Source organism: Callithrix jacchus, chromosome 6 (genome assembly GCF_049354715.1).
Source record: "Callithrix jacchus isolate 240 chromosome 6, calJac240_pri, whole genome shotgun sequence".
Taxonomy (NCBI): Eukaryota; Metazoa; Chordata; class Mammalia; order Primates; family Cebidae; genus Callithrix; species Callithrix jacchus.
In genome coordinates this window covers 154,538,607-154,558,700 of record NC_133507.1, presented here as the reverse complement: position 1 = coordinate 154,558,700, position 20,094 = coordinate 154,538,607, and the positions used below count along the sequence as shown (strand labels likewise).

The following is a 20,094-nucleotide window of genomic DNA, read 5'->3' as shown; positions in this document are numbered from 1 at the left end:
GCAACCCACGGTCCACGAGAGCCCCACCAGACTGAGGGGCACCACGGGTTGTCAATGCAAATCGGAGTGACGGCTTCTGCGCAAGTTGTTGGTTGGATCTGGGTGGAAGATTGCACTAACGCCAGCAGGACAGAACAACCGTCCCACAGAAAGAGGCAGAGCTGAAAGCAGGTAAGCAGGTCATAAGGCCTGGCAGGCCCCACCCCGACAAAACTCAAACTACAGCCCATGTGCCAGACAGCTTGGCAGCAAATACACCAGTTTGACCCCAACCAGAAAGATCGAGCTCAGGGAAGGAGAGATGCCACTGGAGAGGCAGGTCTCATTTCACCTGCAAACAAACCCCAGGGGAAGATTGCCCACCCAGCAACCTGGCTGAATCTGAGGCAGCCCAGCAGCGCCTCTACAGGCCAAAAAAGATATAGCTCCAACTGCAACAGAAAGGATGTCTACTCAGAGATTCCTCCTGAAATCACCAACTTCAAAGATCAAAGGGAGATAAATCCACGAAGATGGGAAAAAAACAGTGCAGAAAGGACGAAACCTTCAAAGATCAGAACGTCTCTTCCCCTCCCAGAGATCAACTCCTCATCATCAAGGGAACAAAACAAGACAGAAAATGAGTTTGATGAATTGACAGAAGCAGGCTTCAGAAGGTGGATAATAACAAACTTCTCTGAGTTAAAAGACCATGGTCTAATCCAATGCAAAGAAACTAAGAACTCTGAAAAAAGTTTAGACAAAATGCCAACTAGAATAACCAGCTTAGAGAAGAACATAAATGACTTGATGGAACTGAAAAACACAGCAAGAGAACTTCATGAGGCATGCACAAGTTTCAACAGCTGAATCAATCAAGCAGAAGAAAGGATATCAGAGATAGAAGATCAAATCAATGAACTAAAACAAGAAGGCAAGATTAGAGAAAAAAGAGTGAAAAAAAAGAACAAAGTCTACAAGAACTATGGGATTATGTGAAAAGACCTAATCTATGCTTGATGAGTGTACCTGAATGTGACAGGGAGAATGAATCCAAGTTGGAAAACACTCTTCAGGATATTATCCAAGAGGATGTCCCCAATCTAACAAGGCAGGCCAACATTCAAATCCAGGAAAATACACAGAACACCATAAAGATATTCTTCAAGAAGAGCAACCCCAAGGCACATAATCCTCGGATTCACCAGGGTTGAAATAAAGGAAAAAATCCTAAGGGCAGCCAGAGAGAAAGGTCGAGTCACCCACAAAGGAAAGACCATCAGACTCACAGTGGATCTCTCAGCAGAAACTCTACAAGTTGGAAAGGAGTGGGGGCCAATATTCAACATCCTTAAAGAAAAGAACTTTCAACTCAGAATTTCATGTCTGGCCAAACTAAGCTTCATAAGCGAAGGAGAAATAAAATCCTTTACAGACAAGCAATTGCTGAGAGATTTCATGGCTACAAGACTGCCTTACAAGAACTCCTGAAGGAAATACTAAACATGGAAAGGAACAACCAGTAACAACCACTGCAAAAACATACCAAATGGTAAAGAACAACAACACAATGAAGAAACCGCATCAACTAATGGTCAAAACAACCAGCCAGTAACAAAATGGCAGGATCAAATTCAAACATAACAATATTAACATTGAATGTAAATGGCCTAAATGCCCCAATCAAAAGACACAGACTGGCACACTGGATAAAAAGTCAAGACCCAGAAGTGTGCTGTATTCAGGAGACCCATCTTACGTGCAAAGACTCACATAGACTCAAAATAAAGGGATGGAAGAAGATCTACCAAGAAAATGGAAAGCAAAAAAAAAAAAAAAAAAAAAAGGCAGGGGTAGCAATCCTAGTCTCTGATAAAATAGACTTTAAGCCAACAAAGATCAAAAGAGACAAAGAAGGAAGGGCATTACATAATGGTAAAAGGATCAATGCAACAAGAAGAGCTAACTATCCTAAATATATATGCACCCAATGCAGGAGCACCCAGATACATAAAGCAGTTCTTAATGACCTACAAAGAGACTTAGACTCCTGCACCATAATAGTGGGAGACTTTAACACTCCACTGACAATATTGGTCAGAACAATGAGACAGAACGTCAACAAGGATATCCAGGACTTGAACGCAAATCTAGACCAAGCAGACCTAATAGACCAAATCCATAGAATATACATTCCTCTCAGCACCACATCACACTTACTCTAAAATTGACCACATAATTGGAAGTAAATCACTACTCAGCATATGCAAAAGAACAGAAATCCTAACAGTCTCTCAGACCACAGTGCAATCAAATTAGAACTAAAGATTAAGAAAAGCACTCAAAACTGCACAATCACATGGAAACTGAACAACTTGCTCCTGCATGATGAATGGATAAACAATGAAATGAAGGCAGAAATAAAAATGTTCTTGGAAACCAATGAGAATGAAGACACAATGTACTAGAATCTACGAGACACATTTAAAGCAGTGTCTAGAGGAAAATTTATAACAAGAAATGCCCACATGAGAAATAAGGAAAGATCTAAAATTGACACCCTATCATCAAAATTGAAAGAGCTAGAGGAGCAAGATTGAAAAAACTCAAAAGCAAACAGAAGACAGAAAATAATTAAGATCAGAACAGAACTGAAGGAGATGGAGACACAAAAATTCCTTCAAAAAATAAATCCAGGAGCTGTTTTTTGAAAAGATCAACAAAATAGACAGACCACTAGCTAGACTAATAAAAAAGAAAAAAGAATTGAGTAGATGCAACAAAAAAAATGATTAAGGGGAGATCACTACCGATTCCTCAGAAATAAAAACTACCATCAGAGATTACTATAAACAGTTCTATGCACATAAACCAGTAAATCTGGAAGAAATGGATAAATTCCTGGACACTTGCACACTCCCAAGACTAAGCCAGGAAGAAGTTGAAACCCTGAATAGACCAATAACAAGGTCTGAAGTCAAGACAGCAATTAATAGCCTACCAACCAAAAAATGTCCAGGTCCAGATGGGTTCACAGCCAAATTCTATCAGATGTACAAAGAAGAGCTGGTTCCATTCCTGTTGAAACTATTCTAAACAATACAAAAAAGAGGGAATCCTCCCTAACTCTTTCCATGAGACCAATATCATCCTGATACCAAAACCTGGCAGAGGTACAACTAAAAAAGAAAACTACAGGCCAATATCCATGATGAACACTGATGCAAAAATCTTCAATAAAATACTGGCAACAGCACATCAAAAAGCTTATCCACCAGGATCAAGTAGGCTTCATCCTGGGGATGCAACGCTGGTTCAACATATGCAAATCTATAAATGTAATCCACCACATAAGCAGAACCAAAGACAAAAACCACATGATTATCTCAATAGATGCTGAGAAGGCCTTTGACAAAATCCAACAGCCCTTTATGCTAAAAACTCTCAATAAACTAGGTATAGATGGAATGTATCTCAAAATAATAAAAGCTATTTATGACAAACCCACAGCCAATATTATACTAAACGGGCAAAAACTAGAAGCATTCCCTTTAAAGACTGGTATTAGACAAGGATGTCCTCTCTCACCACTCCTATTCATTATAGTATTGAAAGTTCTAGCCAGAGTAATTAGGCAAGAAAAAGAAATAAAGCGCATTCAGTTAGGAAAAGAAGAAGTCAAATTGTCCCTATTTGCAGACGACATGATTGTATATTTAGAAGACCCCATCATCTTAGCCCCAAACCTCCTTAAGCTGATAAGCAACTTCAGTAAAGTCTCAGGATATAAAATCAGTGTGCAGAAATCACAAGCATTCCTATACACCAAAAACAGACAAACAGAGAGCCAAATCATGAGCAAACTCCCATTTACAATTGCTACAAAGAGAATAAAATACCTAGGAATACAACTGACAAAGGATGTAAAAGATCTCTCCAAGGAGAACTACAAACCACTGCTCAAGGAAATAAGAGAGGACACAAACAGATGGAAAAACATTCCATGCTCATGGTTAGGAAGAATCAATATTGTGAAAATGGCCATACTGCCCAAAGTAATTTATAGATTCAATGCTATTTCCATCAAGCTACCATTGACCTCCTTAACAGAACTGGAAAAAACCACTTTAAACTTCATATGGAATCAAGAAAGAACCAGCATAGCCAAGACAATCCTAAGCAAAAAGAACAAAGCTGGAGGCATTACGCTACCTGACTTCAAACTATACTACAAGACTACAGTAATCAAAACAGCATGTTACTGGTACCAAAACAGAGCTATAGACCAATGGAATAGAACAGAGGCCTCGGAAGCAATGTCACACATCTACAACCATCTGATCTTTGACAAACTGTACAAAAACAAGCAATGGGGAAAAGATTCCCTGTTTAATAAATGGTGTTGGGAAAACTGGCTAGCTGTATGCAGGAAGCTGAAACTAGACCTCTTCCTTACACCTAATACAAAAATTAACTCCAGATGGATTAAAGATTTAAACTAGGAACTAACACCACAAAAACCCTTGAAGAAAATCTAGGCAACACCATCCAGGACATAGGCACAGGCAAGGACTTCATGACTAAAACACCAAAAGCATTCACAACAAAAGTCAAAATAGACAAACAGGATCTAATTAAACTTAAGAGCTTTTGCACAGCAAAAGAAACAATCATTAGAGTGAACCAGCAACCAACAGAATGGGAAAAAATTTTTGTAATCTATCCCTCTGACAAAGGACTAATATCCAGAATCTACAAAGAACTAAAACAGATTTACAAGAAAAAAATAAGCCCATTCAAAAGTGGGCAAAGGATATGAACAGACACTTTTCAAAAGGAGACATACATGTGGCCAACAAACATATGAAAAAATGCTCATTATCACTGGTCATTAGAGAAATGCAAATCAAAACCACATTGAGATACCATCTCACGTCGGTTAGAATGGTGATCACTAAAAAATCTGAAGACAACAGATGCTGGAGAGGATGTGGAGAAAAAGGAACACTTTTACACTGCTGGTGGGAGTGTAAATTAGTTCAACCATTATGGAAGACAGTGTGGTGATTCCTCAAGGATCTAGAAATAGAAATTCCATTTGACCCAGCAATTCCATTACTGGGTATATACCCAAAGGATTATAAATTACTCTATTATAAAGACACATGCACATATATATTAATTACGGCACTGTTTACCATAGTAAAGACCTGGAACCAACCCAAATGCCCATCAATGATAGACTGGTCAAAGAAAATGTGGCACATATACACCATGGAATACTATACAGCCATAAAAAACGATCAATTCATGTCCTTTGTAGAGACATGGGTGAATCTAGAAACCATCATTCTCAGTAAACAGACACAAGAACAGAAAATCAAACACTGCATGTCTATAGGCAGGCGACGAACAATGAGAACACTTGGTCACAGGGAAGAGAACAACACTCACTGGGCTAGGTGTGGGGAGGGGAGAGAAAGCAGGGTTGGAGGGCGGGTTGGGAGGATGGGGAGGGATAACACCAGGAGAAATGCCTGATGTAGGCAGTGGGGCAGGGGAGTGGGGGGATGGAGACGGTAAACCACCATGGCATGTATGTACCTATGCAACAATCCTGCAGGATGCAGGGTGTGCACATGTACACCAGAGCCCAAAATACAATTAAGAAAAAAAAACTTGCACACAGGGAAAAATCCTAAAATAAAAAGGAAATGGATTGGGAACAGTGTGTGCAGCCAGCTCCCAAGGCAAGAGGGCACTCGATCTGAACTGCACAGCGAACTCCTCAAAATCAAATCTCTAGCAGACACATGCACAGATAATACAGACAGACATTTCACACAAAAAGAATTGCAGCTGGTTAATTTTAGTAAATGGAAATGAGTTCCACCTTCCTAGCCATCCAAAAGGCAAATTGAGGAATCACTGATTTGCTCTTTCACAGACATGAAGTTAGCATAGATAGGAAGGGAGAAAAATTACACCAAGTACACCCATTACAGGCGGCTCATGCCTGTAATTCCAGCACTTTGGGAGGCCAAGGTAGGCTGCTCACTTGAGGTCAGGAGTTCTAGACCAGCCTGGCCAACATGGTGAAACCCCATCTTTACTAAAAATTACAAAATTTAGCGAGGCGTGGTGGTGCCTGCCTGTAATCTCAGCTACTAGGGAGGCTGAGGCACAAGAATCTCTTGAACCCGGGAAGCAGAGGTTGCAGTGAGCCACGATCGTGCCACTGCACTCCAGACTCCAAAAACAAAAAACAAAAGCACCCAATGCCAGCAAGGATCTGGGGAAACCTATCCATGGTGAGGTTGGCTGAGACAGCCTTTACGGCAATCAGTTTGGTGTCAAGTGCCAAGAAGCACAAACACTGATCGACACACCCTGACCCAGCAAACATGGGAACCTGTCCTAAAGAGATTACTCAAAAGAATAAAAAATGTAGCTGAGGAATAATAAAAATGTCCACAAAGGGATTCATCTCAGCGTTACTGAGAGCACCAACAAAAACAACTGACAGAGCCTCAGGTGCTTTTCAAATGAGGGATCCTTTTCAAATGAGGATGCGGCAAATCCATGGAATATTATGCAGCCATCAAAAGGAGCGGTCACAAAGAAGGGGCAGGAGGAACCATGGAAAATGTGTTTCATCTAACACCAGATGAGGAAAGCAGAGTATAAAATGATGTTTCTGTGATAAGTATGAAAATCTAGGTATGCCTATGCATGAGGCTGGAAATGTGAAGCCAAAATAAAAATGACTGCTGGAATGACACTGTCTGTTGCCTTTTTTCCTTTTCATTATGATGATATGCTGTTCGTGAGTATGAATATGAAGAGAAAGAAACAAAGGAGGATTACAGTATTTTATTTTTAGAGAACGGGGTCTTGCTCTGTCGCAGGAATATGGGATTTGAATGAGAAAATGAAGCACCTGTTCTGTATACTGCCTGCTTCCTGCCACCAGAGCTTCAGACATTTCTGCAGTCACTCATGCTCCTGCATGAGTGACGAGGGGATTCCTATCAGGGCCATCACACTCCTCAGGCTCTGCGCACCCCTCCTCTGGCTTGGGGACCCTCTTGCCAGTGCTGCACTGGGAGGGGGAGGAGCTGCCTGGGCCCTGGTCCAAGATCGTGTAGTTACCTCAACAAGCCGCTCAGTAGCTGTGTGACCTGCAGGTCTCCCAGCCTCCTTTCCTCGCCTCCCCAAGGAGGGTAGCAACAGTGCCCACAGCCAGGTTTTGGCAGAGCCTGCACAGTGGGTGATGGTGCTCCGGGCCGTCCTTTGTGTCTGCAGCCTCTTCCCCTTTCGTGGCTTCCACCCAGCAGCATTCAAAGCTCTTCCATTTCAAACAAACAAGCAAGTGGACAAATGTGCTCCCTTGACCCGGGCGCAGTCTCCTCTGCCTCCTCAAGCCCTGTTCACTCCTAACTGCTGAGGTCTGATGTCACCCCGGCCCTTCCATGGACACTGCTCTCACCAAATCTGCGGATGGCCGGAGTCACTCCATCGAAGGGATGCTCAGTGTTTGTGTTGGGTCCCTTGGCCATAGTTGCTATTGTAACCACACCCTCTTCTTGACCCAACTCTTCTGACGGTGTCCCCAGCACCACAGCATTCTGGTCTTCCCTCGTACTCTGTGGCTGTGGCTTGGCCTCCCTTACCCGCGGCACTACACCTAACCCAGTGCAGGAAGTAAAAGGATCATTCACGCAGCTGCTCAGACCCTGATACGGTTTGCCTGTGTCCCCACCCAAATCTCTTCTTGAATTGTAGTTCCCATAATCCCTATGTGTCATGGGAGGGACCAAGTGGAGATAATTGAATCATGGGGGCAGTGTCCCCCATCCTTTTCTCAATAGTGATGGTGAGAGTGAGAGTTCTCAAGAGATCTGATGGTTTTATAAGGAGCTTCCCCCATCAATGGGCACCCACTTCTCCTTCCTGCCATCATGTGAAGAAGGATATGTTTGCTTCCCCTTCTGCCATGACTGTAAGTTTCCTGAGGCCTCCCCAGCCCTGTAGAACTGTGAGTCAATTGCACCTCCTTCCTTTATAAATTACCCAGTCTTGGGTGTGTGCTCATAGCAGTGTGAGAACAGACGAATACAGACCCTTTCTCCAATCACATGCCAGAGAGTGTTCTACTCCATTCCCTTCAATGTTATCCTCTTCTCTCCTTTTTCACAGTCACTGCTTCTATTCTGGATCGCTCATCATGATCACTGCAGATGCAGACTTCCAAGATGTGAATCGGATCCTGTTCCTTCCTTGCTTGAATCTTTAATGACTCCCTACTGCTCTCGAGGTAAGGTATTTGCTCTTAGCTTGGCTTGTAAGGAGAGGCTTGGTCTGGCTCCTGCCTCTGGCCTCTCTCTGACCCCTCCAGGCTCTCTCTGCCTCTCTCACCCCATGGTCTAGCCCCACGTGGTCTAGCAAGGGTGAGCCTGACTTTGGGCTGGAGCCACAAACAGGCGGAGATGATTCAAAAGACCCTGGTGTCTCTCTGGCCACAGGTCCCCACAGCCTTCCCGGTCTGGGCACTGGGTGACGCTGAGCAGAAGACCAGAGAGCCTTGGGCTGGCGTTTCCAGCACCCCAAGTCCTACCCAGGGCACCCTGCACCACACCTCAGCCCAAATCTCTCTGGCTTGGGGGAGGGGGGTCTTCATGCAGAGCGTGGCCACTTGAGGGCAGAAGCAGCAGCCCCTTTGTGCCTGAGAAGGTGTTTCAGAGTCTGGGTCAGCAGAGGGGAGTCTGCAGCTCCAGACCTGTGAGCTGAGGAGGCTGACTCAGGACACATGAGAAGCAGAGAAGGGCAGGCAGACCTGGGTTCAAATCAGGGCACAGCCACCACTCCCTGTGTGACTTGGGCAAGTCACTTGACCTTTCTGAGACTCCATTTACTTATTGGAGAACAGGGAAGGCTCAATACATGGAAGGGGTTGCCACTGCTGGCTGTTCTGCCCAGAAGCCTGGTGGGGAGGGAAGGATGACTTAGTGGTGGTGACAGTCCCACTCGCAGCCCTGGTTTGAGGAAAGGAGAGGCAGGAGCCTATGACCAGAAGTGCCAGGCGGGCTCTCCCTGAAGATGATGCTACATCAGAGGCCGCCAGCTCACAGGCAGGTGTGGCACCTGTCCACAGACGCTTACCATAGGATTCATCGCTGTCAGAGGACTTGATGCTGATAAGGATGTGCTGGTCCAGCAGGTACTCAGGGTCAGAGATAATGGGCTTCAGCTGCAGAGAGAAGGACACAGGACTGGAGTTGACAGGAAAGGGACAAGTGAGGGGACAGGTGGTGGACAGGTTGATGAGGATGATGGAAGGTGTTCTTAGTGATCAGATCCAAATCTCTGCTGTCCACACCCAAGAGAGCAGGGGGCGGGGCTCGCTTTCCCATATACCCTGTTGGGCAAGGTGGGGGTTAGCTTCCTTCCCTGCATCCCAGGCCTCCTAAACTGACCTGGCTCCCAAGTCCCAGCAAGAAGGGTGACCCCCAAATGGGCCCCATCCATTGCCCCACTTCCTTCCTGTGCCTATGCCAGGGTCATGGAGAAGGAGGCAGGCTGATGGGGAAGTGGAGCCAGGCACCAGGTCCAGAATGGCCTCTGCACTCCACCCTGTGCCAGGCTCCCCCCACAGAGCACAGACCTTCTCCTTGGCCTCCTCCAGGACTGTGGCTGCATCCAAGGCAGCACCCAGACCTATCCCTCTCAGGGGAGGATGCAGCCTCTGTGTCCATCCTGGCAGAGATCCCAACTGGGCCTGAGTATCCTACAGATTGTTGGGGGTGTGGTTTGGCAAACGACAGATACAGACTCCCACATTCCTGGATAACATTTTTAAGCCCCAGGAGTTGGCTGGGAACTGCCAACTCCTCCAGAGGCCCTGCTGGCCTGGCCGGGGTGTGGGGGTGCTGGTAACAGGCTTTGAACAGAGCTGGGGGAGGCTCGGACCTCACCAGTGGAGGCTGTGTCCGGGCAAGCACAGGGAGGAGCATCACACGCTCACCAGCTCCTCATCCACCATGAGTTATGGCTTTTTGAGATGTGGGGCTTTTCCTCACAATGACTCCCATACAGGAGGGCCAAATAAAAAGGCGACACTCTGCTCTAGGCAGTTCCCTCCCTTCCCTTCCAGACACCAAAAGGCTCCTGGCGCAGGGCTCTGGGCACCATGTTGACCAACAGGACAGACTCATTACATCTCCATTCAGAAAGTTCCAGGCCGGGCATGGTGGGTCACGCCTATAATCTCAGCACTTTGGGAGGCTAAGGCAGGTGGATCACTTGAGGTCAGGAGTTTGAGACCAGCCTGGCCAACGTGGTGAAACCCCATCTCTACCAAAAAAATGCAAAAATTAGTGGGGTGTGGTGGTGAGTGCCTGCAATCCCAGCTACTCAGGAGGCTGAGGCAGTAGAATCGCTTGAACCCAGGACGTGGAGGTTGGAGTGAGCTGAGATCTCACCACGGTACTCCAGCCTGGGCAACAGAGCAAGACTCAGTCTCAAAAAAAAGTTCCACAACAGATGACTGGAGGTTGCAGTGGCGCTCTAGGCATTCCCGGATTCTAGGTCATCTCTTGGCTTCTGGCACGAGGGGATGTCTGGCTCTAAGTTAGACCCAGGGCCAGGGCTGAGGCCTCAGGTGCAGGAGGAAGACCCGGTCCTCTCTGGGATGCAGGGGGAGTGGGGTGACAGACATCTGCACAATGAACGTCTCTGTGGGACCCCACCACCCTGCAGGGGGTGGCAGGGAGCAGGACTATCTCAAAGCCACAGCAGGGATTTACAGGGTGAAGAGAGGAGGCCTCCAGGCAACAGGGGTGGGGCGGGGGTCAGCGAGCAGGAGGCAGCGAAGGCCCCCGCAGTCCTGTGGGAGCAGCAGGTGAGGCTGTTTGCCCTGCTGGGCACCAGGGAATTGACTGGATAAAGAGGGGGACACCAGGATCAGACAAGCACTCCAGAAAGATCCATCAGGGTGTAGGATGCCTTAGGAAGAGGCAGGAGACAGGAGGGGTGGAGCCCCCTGGGAGGGGGCAAGGGGATGGAGGGAGGGGACAGCAACAAGAGAAACAGCAGGACTTGGTGGCTTCGAGGATGTGGGGAGTGGAAGAAGACAGGGTGCCCTAGGGGGTCCCTGAGCTGGACCAGGGGGTGAATGTGTTGGGAAAGGGGGTGCTGGTCTCTTTTCCAACATCACCAAAGGAGGAAACAACTGTTTCCCTGGAAGCAGCCGGGTAGGAGGAGCAGGAGGGCAGGCTTGGGCTGGGTGAGGCTGAAATATCTCCTTGAAGTTCAGAGCCACCATGACCCAGGGGCCTGAAGACATCCCCAGATCAGGGACTTCTGACAGCTCTAACCGGGCCTCTGCGGGAGACCCCAGTCAGCCATGTGAACCGGCTGGCTGCAGCCTCTAAGTAATCTGGAACTGTGGTCCAGCTGGGGGAATCTTGAGTTCAGGCATCAGCCTCTGCTCCTGAAATGGGGCCTTTTTTTTTTAAGCAGAGTTTTGCTCTTGTTGCCCTGGAGTGCAATGGCGCGATCTTGGCTCACCGCAACCTTCACCTCCCGGGTTCAAGTGATTCTCCTGCCTCAGCCTCCTGAGTTGCTGGGATTATAGGCATGTGTCACCATGCCCAGCTAATTTCTGTATTTTTAGTAGAGATGGGGTTTCTCCATGTTGGTCAGGCTGGCCTTGAACTCCCGACCTGAGTTGATTTGCCCGCCTCAGCCTCCCAAAGGGCTGGGATGACAGGTGTGAGCCACCCTGCCTGGCTGATAGGGCCTTTTTACATGGCCTGAGAGTTGGTTCCAATCAAAGGTTAATGTCAATGTGGGTCCAGCCCCCTGAAACCTGCCTACATCCCACTCCAGTCTCAGGAGATGATGGGTCCCTCCCCCTGTTTAAGACTGTCCTTTAACAGTCTTTAACAAGTGTCACCTCCAAGGGCAGCCCCCAAGACACCCCACCTGCTGTGATGGATTCTGCCTGGCCCGGGATTCCTCTTCATTCCACCCCTCCCTAGTGGTGTGAGAAAGAAACTCCACTTCCTATCCAGCGTGAACAACTAATGAGCTCCTAATAAGCTTGTACTCAACGACAGCCAACACCTCCACTGTCAATTTAGCATCACTAAAGCAATTTCAGTAGAAAAACATTAATAGAGACAGGGTCTCACTGCATCACCCAGGCTGGAGTGCAGTGGCATGATCACAGCTTACTCAGCCTGGGTCCCCTAGGCTCAGGTTACCCTCCCGCCTCAGCCTCCAGAGCAGCTACAGGCACGCACCATCATGTCTGGCTAATTAAAAAACACAAATGTTTTAGGCTGGGTGCAGTGGCTCACACCTGTAATCCCAGCACTTTGGGAGGTCAAGACCAGTGGATCACTTGAGGTCAGGAGCTTGAGACCAGCGTGGTCAACATGAGGAACCCTGTCTCTACTAAAAAATACAAAAATTAGCTGGGTGTAGTGGTGCACACCTGTAGTGCAAGCTACTTGGAAGGCTGAGGCAGGAGAATCGCTTGAACCTGGGAGGTCAAGGTTGCAGTGAGCCAAGATGGTGCCACTGCACTCCAGCCTGGGTGACAGGGCAAGACTCGGTCTCAAAAAAAAAAAAAAATGGAGAAAAAAAATTAAAAATTTTTTTTTGTAGAGATGGGGTATCATTATGTTTCCCGGGCTGGTCTTGAACTTCTGGGCTCAAGCAATCCCCCTGATTTGGCTTCCCAAAGTGCTGGGATTACCTGTGTGAGCCACCACATCAGGCTAGAAAACCATTTTTCTACAGCAAAGAAGAATGTGTTCCCACTAAGGTTTGGTTGAGTGATTTCTTCTTTCTTTCCTTTTTTGAGACAGAGTTTCATTCTGTTGCCCAGGCTAGAGTGCAGTGGCATGATCTTGGCTCACTGAAACCTCTGCCTCCCAGGTTCAAGTGATCCTCCTGCCTCAGCCCCCCTAGTAGCTGGGATTACAGGCGTGCGCCACCATGCTCAGCTAATTTTTGTATTTATAGTAGAGACAGGGTTTCACCATGTTGGCCAGGCTGATCTTGAACTCCTTGCCTCCTTACCTCTGGTGATCCTCCTTACCTGCCTCAGCCTCCCAAAGTGCTGGGATTACAGGCGTGAGCCACCAAGCCCAGCCTGGCTGAGTGTTCCTCAGTTCCACCCTCTGCTCTTGCAGGGCCACAGACATGTCAAGTACTTCCTGTGTTCACAAGTGTATGATTAGGAGCCAATGGGCTCCTTGCTATGCCCCTCTGTACTCAATCCTATGAGCCAACGCTGAATAGGAAAACAAGCACCACAGGGAGAACTGGCATCTTGGGGTTGTATCCTCGGTGTGTTACCGCAGCCATGAGGCCACGAGCAATGAGCTTGCGGCCCTACACCTGAGTTTCTTTCTTTGCAAAATCACGTGGTCAGACGAACTGACCTCTAGGTCCCTTCTGTGATCCTTTAGGGGAACGGAAAGCATGTAGGAAGAACGAGGCCGCATACCCACTGCTGCAAAGCACGGCATGAACCACCTCGAGCGAGAGCTTGCTCCTGGAGCGGCCTCTTCTGCATTTGGTCTATGAGATTCCTGCTCCCCCTGGTCAGGCCTGGCAGGGCTCTGCCACTGGCTGGTACTACTGGCCTAGCAAACGCAACCCTCCCCCTGGGGAATGCCTTGCTCTAGAATTACCTTGGGAAGGGTCTCACCAAACTTCACCAGCAGCTCCCCCTCACTTCCTTCTTCATTTTCTCCTTCCTGACTCTTGACAAAACCTGTCGAAAGACAAGAAGGCTGGTTTTCAGAAAACAGAGCAAGAATCAGACAGAAAAGACTCCCTGGGCCACCCCACCCAGACCGAGGAAGATGCGCTGTCTCCCTTTTTTTTTTAATCTCGTGGCCTCAGCCTCATTTAGGAGTCAGGCCTGCTGGGGATTCTGTTTTTGTGCAGGGATTGGTCATTTGCCAACATGGTCTAATTATATTTAGGAAAATCAGAGAGGTTCCCCCTCCTTTTCAGTTCCTCTTTGCAACAAACCAGGCAACAAAGAAATCATCACATCATAGGAAAAAAGATTAGGAGACTTGACAGCTCGGCCCACGCCACTCAAGATAGCAGCCTTTTGAAATTCTAATTTAAGCCTCCTAATATGCTGTTTCCATAGAAATGTATGCAAGTGTCTTGATAGTTTATTAAAAACGCCCGCACAAAATTCCTCGTCATTTTTCGAACCGCTTTGACCCTGCTGGGTGAACTGGGGCTTGGGGACTCAGTGGCCAAGGCTTCTCTAGCACCACGCCTGGGCCTAGCTGAGCTGGAGAAGGAAGCAGGGCCCAGAGGGGTAGCATTGGCAGCACATGCTTCTTCCTGATTTCTGGAAGCATCCCGGCCAGGGCCTCACAAAATGCCCTTTTGTGGAGTTGACCCCCACTTTTCCTCCCCCCCACCACTCTGCAGACCGTCTTAGGGAAGAGGGCTGGATACATGCAGCTCTTGCCTGGCGTGAGACAGCTTTAGACAGTATGCCCAGGAAAGTCACCCGGAAGGGGTGATTCTTAAGCATAGTTTGAACTCAATGTTGCTGGCTCAGGGAAGCCTGTCCATCTCCTGCTTGCTTTTGGGCACTGCAGATCCCCGAGAAAGACGCCGTGATCTCAAAAGAGTAAGAGGGGTCAGGGTGACAGCAGGCGGCTGCTGCTCAGGCCCCCACGCTGGCTCTTTGACGTCTGGACCTGGGCCCAACACTCTCTGGTTGAGTCAGAGCCCCAGGGAACCTCTAGTGGGTCACAGTCCGCCCTGAGGGGCAGAATGGGAGCCCACCTGCCACCTACAAGGGACTAAGGGGTCAGTACATTCATGGCTGCCCCTGCCCCTTGGCTGCCCAGGCCACAGGGACCCCTCCCAGTAACTGAGTGCCCCCTTGAGCCATCCACCTACAGCCCCACTTCTCTGCCCCCCCTCCTTGAGTCCTTTCCAGGGAGAGGAGAAACGGAGCAAAGTGACAGGTAGGAAAGGTGTTTATAAGAGGGCTCCGGCCGGCTCTGCCCAGAAGGCGGCAGAGCAGCCACTCACTCTCCAGGCAGCTGGAGTGGAACTCCAGGTAGAATTTGGTCTGGGACTTGGTCTTCAATGTGGCGTAGCACCTGAGAAACTCAATCTGCCCCTGGCTGTCGACAGTGCCAGGACCTAGAACAGGGGAGAAGAGAGATTCAGTTCCAGGACATGCCTGGAGATGGAGCGTTTCAAATTAGTTCTCATGCCACACACTGAGCTCCTCCTCAGGGTCCCAGGAAGGTGGGAGTCGAGTGGGAGGAGAAGTAAAGCTACAGCGAAATCCAGCACCCACTGGAGCATCGCCAGTCTCTCTGGTGCATCATGAGCTGGCCTGGGCAGAGCGTGGGGCAGAAAGACGCACAGTCCCTGGAGTCTGGACCTGTCTCAGCTCTGTCACTAAAGCTGCGTGGCCTCAGGCTATACCCCCAGTATTTCAGGCTCCCACCTAGTTCCGGCAAAAGGACTTTGTAGAATGGCTCAGTTGCTCAATACCTAAGTCAATGCTGTTTCTGAGCTCAGCTAGGAAGAGCTAGTTGCTCTTTCTCCCTTAGGCACAGTTATTCCCACTCCTAACTCTGGGCTCTGTAAGCTCATTTGCACAGAGTCAACCTGCCTGCAATTGTGTTAATTTAGATGATGCTTTTGTAAGAAAAACAAGTGTTCTGTCCTTTCATATAAATTTTGAGCCACAGAACAGAGTGATGTTCTGAGAGCATGAACGAATCTTTCCTTCCCTCACATTCTTCCTTCTTTCTCTTTCTAAACCCTGCAGTGCCCTGTCCAGGCTCTGCTTATGTAAATGCCCAATCAACACTGAATCCTGGTGATCAGTGTTTTTGAGCACCTATGGCGTACTGAGTCCCTGTGTAGGGAAGCCCGGCCGGGCACTGAGGATGCACTATCCTGGAACAGAGGAGGAGATGGCAGGGGCAACCCCTTCAAGGCTGCAGGAGCTTAGAGAAAGGGGAGACAGGTGGAAGTCGGGGAAGAGGTCCAGCCTAAGGGCTAGGAAGATTCTAGAAAGGCACAGTGGCCAGATCTAGGAAGGAGACACAATGGTGGGTCAAGGCTTGGCTGAAGAGGGGAGTTCATGTTTCTGGGGCCATGGATGTTAGATGCAATAGGATGGAGAAGAATGTTCCATAAAGACAGTGCTCCGGCCTCACCGGTGACCCCCAAGGAATGCAGGACACAGAGCAAGATGGCCTTTCCCTGTATTTGGGTCCCCTATGCTCGGTCTTCCTAAAGGAGCCTGGTGAACAGTGGGCTGACCACAGAAGCAGAGCCTAGGCAGAGAAAACATGGCTCTCTGGTCCCCCTTCGGCCAAGGGCTGGATGGACACATTACAGAGAATACCCAGTCCCAGCTGGGACGAGGGTAGCCTGGCCACCAGGGCTGAGCTGGACTATATGAAAAATTACCTGCAAATCTAAATATGATTTACTGTGGTGCTTCCCCAAACTCGGTCATCTGCATCCCATCTTCATGATTTTTACCATCTCTGCACACCACTCACTGTACTACTCTTTACTTAATATTTTCTCTAAATGGACTCACTTTTTTTTTGAGATGGAGTTTTGATCTTGTTGCCCAGGCTGGAGTGCAATGGCACAATCTTGGCTCACCGCAACCTCCGCCTCCTGGGTTCAAGTGATTCTTCTGCCTCAGCCTCCCAAGTAGCTGGAATTACAGGCATGCGTCACCACACCCAGCTACTTTTTTGTATTTTTAGTAGAGATGGAGTTTCTCCATGTTGTTCTGACCAGTCTCGAACTCCTGACCTCAGGTGATCCACCTGCCTCGGCCTCCCAAAGTGCTGGGATTACAGGCATGAGCCACCGCGCCCGGCTGGACTCACTTTTTAAAATTAAATGTACCTGAATAAGGTATATCACAATACTAAATGGAAAAGCAATGTTACTTGCCTTAAACAGAAGACATAAATTTAAAACATGTTAAAATAAAGGCATTACTAATAAATGTTTGCCCGTGTCCCCTGCCCCCTCCTCCTACCCCACCCCGAGAACTGCCTTCGGTGGGAGACAGGCCACACCTTGGTAAACACTGATTTGCCCATTTTTTCACACTAAAACTGAAGCGCAAAAGGCTGACATATTTGCCAAGCAGAGCGAGTACATTCTCTGGACTGAAATGGTGCTGTGGCTGGGACGTGAAGAGACCTGACTGATGGAGCATGACCTACCCGGGAAAAGGCACCTTCCTCTAATGCAGACCACTGACTGCTACACCGAAGACAAGCGCCCAGCGCCCCTTGCCATGGAGGAAAACAGAGAAATAGACACCATCCTTTGCTTACCATTCTTGGAAACAAACTGGGAAGTGACCCCTGCCTCGAACGTGGCAAAGACAGGGCTGTGGTCACTCGTCATGATGTCGGTGGTACTGCCTGCAGGGAAGGAAAGGCATTTTGAAGCAGGAGAGAAGAAGCCCTTCTGGTCAAGCCAATGACGGCAATCCTAAAGCAGGAAGAAAGTTTAATGATGGAGCCTCCAGAAGTGCAAAGGTTTTACACCTGTTGTCCTGTTGGCCTCCCACAGCAAGGCTTAAAGCGTTCAGTGGAAGACAGTACGTACCCTGCCTCCTTCGTAGATAAAAGAAGCCTGTGCTAGTTTTCCTAAAGACCTATGACTTTTTGAGTGGATTAGGGAGTGTGAAACATGGAGATTGTTCTGGTTTAATCATTTTATTTTTATTTTTTTGAGGCAGAGTCTTGCTCTGCTGCCCATGCTAGAGTGCAGTGGCACGATCTTGGTTCACTGCAATCTCTACCTCCCAGGCTCAAGCAGTTCTTATGCCTCAGCCTCCCAAGTAGCTTGGATTACAGGTGCATGCCACAGTGACTGGCGAATCTTTGTTTTTTGCAGAGATGAGGTTTTGCCACATTGGCCAGGCTGGTCTCAAACTCCTGAGCTCAGGTGATCCACCCGCCCAAAGTGCTGGGATTACAGACATGAGCCACCGCCCTGACCCACTTTATTTTATTGATGACAAGCCCCAAACACAGAGTAGGAAGGGGACTTAAGGTCACTCAGCTCATCGGTGGGAGAGACAGGACACCTTCTCCATCCCATGATGCCTCACAGAACTGGGAGAGAGCAGAGGACGCTTCGTGTAGAAAACTCTGTTAAGGAGCTTGGCTAGGGTGAGAAGGGAGGCAGCAGAGCACTTTGGGAAGGGGCAAGAGAAAGAGGGCAGTTCTAGAAAGGCAGTTCTTTCGAGATAGCCCATTGGAGATGCCTGGCAGGAAATGGGTACTCAGGGCTGGAGATGCATCTTTAGATTTGGAGTCTTGGGATTAGGTGGGAGCAGAACACACGAGCGTGTTTGGGCTTTCATATGAAAGATAAGAAGAGCTGAGGATGGAATTCCAGGGCACACCAACCGTGAAAGGGCAGGCAAAGGAAACGCTGTCAGCAAAGGACACCAGGAAGCTGATAACACACACACTTGGTGTGCTTTCCTAGACAGCACTTACAATCAGTGAGAAAAAGATAAACACCCACCCCTCAACCAACCAAAGAAAATGCACAAAAAATAAAGACGGCTAATAAACATGAAAAGAGAAAAAGGTCACTTACTAAGGATCACCAGAGAAACACGTGGAAACCATGAGACAGAACAGAGAAAGCAACTGACGAGGAGGACGGGAGTGGGCACACTGGCTGGTAGTGGAGGAGGAACAACAGATGGAGTCAAGGGCCCAGGGGCAAAGGCTGGGCAGGAAAGAAAGAGGAGGCTACCCCTTCTCTGAGACAAGAGGAAGGAAGATGTGAGGGCATCAGCTTGAAAACTGGACCTGAGGCTGGGCATGGTGGCTCACACCTGTAGTCCCAGCTCTTTGGGAAGCCGATGTGGGTGGATCACTTGAGGCAAGGAGTTCCAGACCACCCTGGCCAACGTGGTGAAACCCCATCTCTACTAAAAATACAAAAAATTAGCCAGGTGTGGTGGTGGGCGCCTGTAATCCCAGCCGCTTGGGAGGCTGAGGCAGGAGAATCACTTGAACCCAGGAGGTTGAGGTTGCAGTGGGCCAAGAAGGTACCAAGGCACTCCAGCCTGCACAACAGAGCAAGACTGTCTCAAAAAAAAAAAAAAAAAAAAACCAAACTGGAAATGAGCAGGAAGAAGTCAGTGAGGTCCAGTGCTGTGTGAGGCAGCAGAGGATGGAGGTGGGGAGTCAGGCTGAGCACACGGGTACAGGTTTGCAGTGGGAGTTGAGGAGAGGTGTTCCAGGGAGAATTTAATGGGTTGACAAGTGGGTTTTTTTTAAGCATTCTCAGAATATTGCAGATATGTACTGAACATAATAGCAATGGCACTATAGTGTGTCCTGAAGCCTGGGAGGTGGACTGTAAAATGGGCTGGCCCACAATGACCCAGTCCTCCTCCCAGTAACCACACTCTCTGTGGTCCCCTCCCACCATGAGTCTGGGCTTGACCATGTGACTTCCTTTGGCCAATGGGATCTCAGTAAACATGAGACCAACAGACCCTTAGGAAGAACTTGCATACGTGAGACTTGCAGCTGGGAATGCTAAGACCAGGAAGTGAAGAAGCCTGCACTGGCCTGCTGGATGATGAGTACCACCCTTATGCCTGCCAACAATCAGCCCTCCCAGATCTGACTGGGCTCCTGCCTGAGTGTACCCAGATGACACCAACTAGAGCAGAGGTGAGCAGTCCAAATTCAGCCTAGCCCAGAGAATCACGAGCGAATAAATGTTGGCTTTAAGTCACTGAGTATGCAGCAATAGACAGCTGATATACCTGGCTATGTTCATTGCCAAGAGAAGACTGAGGCTCCCAGGTCACCCCCGTTTCTTTACATCCACTCCCTTTTCCTTTTCAACTTCCTGCCTCCCCTCAACCCCGAGTCATTAAACCCTTCCACTGAGCCCTCTGGCACTCAATGAAATATCATCAGCAAAATTCCCTGTATCTTTAACCTTCCCTTCACCTCCCAAACCCAGCCCTCCCCAAATGGCAAACACTGCCGCCTCTCCGCTGAGGCTTGTTTTCCTCCC

The 20,094-nt window shown here is 48.4% G+C and overlaps 1 protein-coding gene and 1 long non-coding RNA gene across 2 annotated transcripts in view; one reads left to right on the top strand and one right to left on the bottom strand.

Annotated features, from left to right (window-relative positions):
• Positions 1 to 20,094, bottom strand: part of INPP5D (inositol polyphosphate-5-phosphatase D) — a 147,407-nt gene that overhangs the window by 14,776 nt on the left and 112,537 nt on the right. Inside the window, exons 19-22 of the mRNA XM_035306081.3 lie at positions 17,367 to 17,456; positions 15,067 to 15,180; positions 13,686 to 13,768; positions 9,142 to 9,229 (exon numbers count right to left, since the gene is read on the bottom strand). Coding sequence (XP_035161972.1) covers positions 9,142 to 9,229; positions 13,686 to 13,768; positions 15,067 to 15,180; positions 17,367 to 17,456 — 375 coding nt within the window. The remainder of the gene's footprint in view (positions 1 to 9,141; positions 9,230 to 13,685; positions 13,769 to 15,066; positions 15,181 to 17,366; positions 17,457 to 20,094) is intronic.
• LOC118154697 (uncharacterized) lies at positions 46 to 13,592 on the top strand. Its single transcript, XR_004744910.3, has 3 exons — positions 46 to 171; positions 8,179 to 8,296; positions 13,461 to 13,592. It is a non-coding gene; the product is annotated as an uncharacterized LOC118154697 (long non-coding RNA).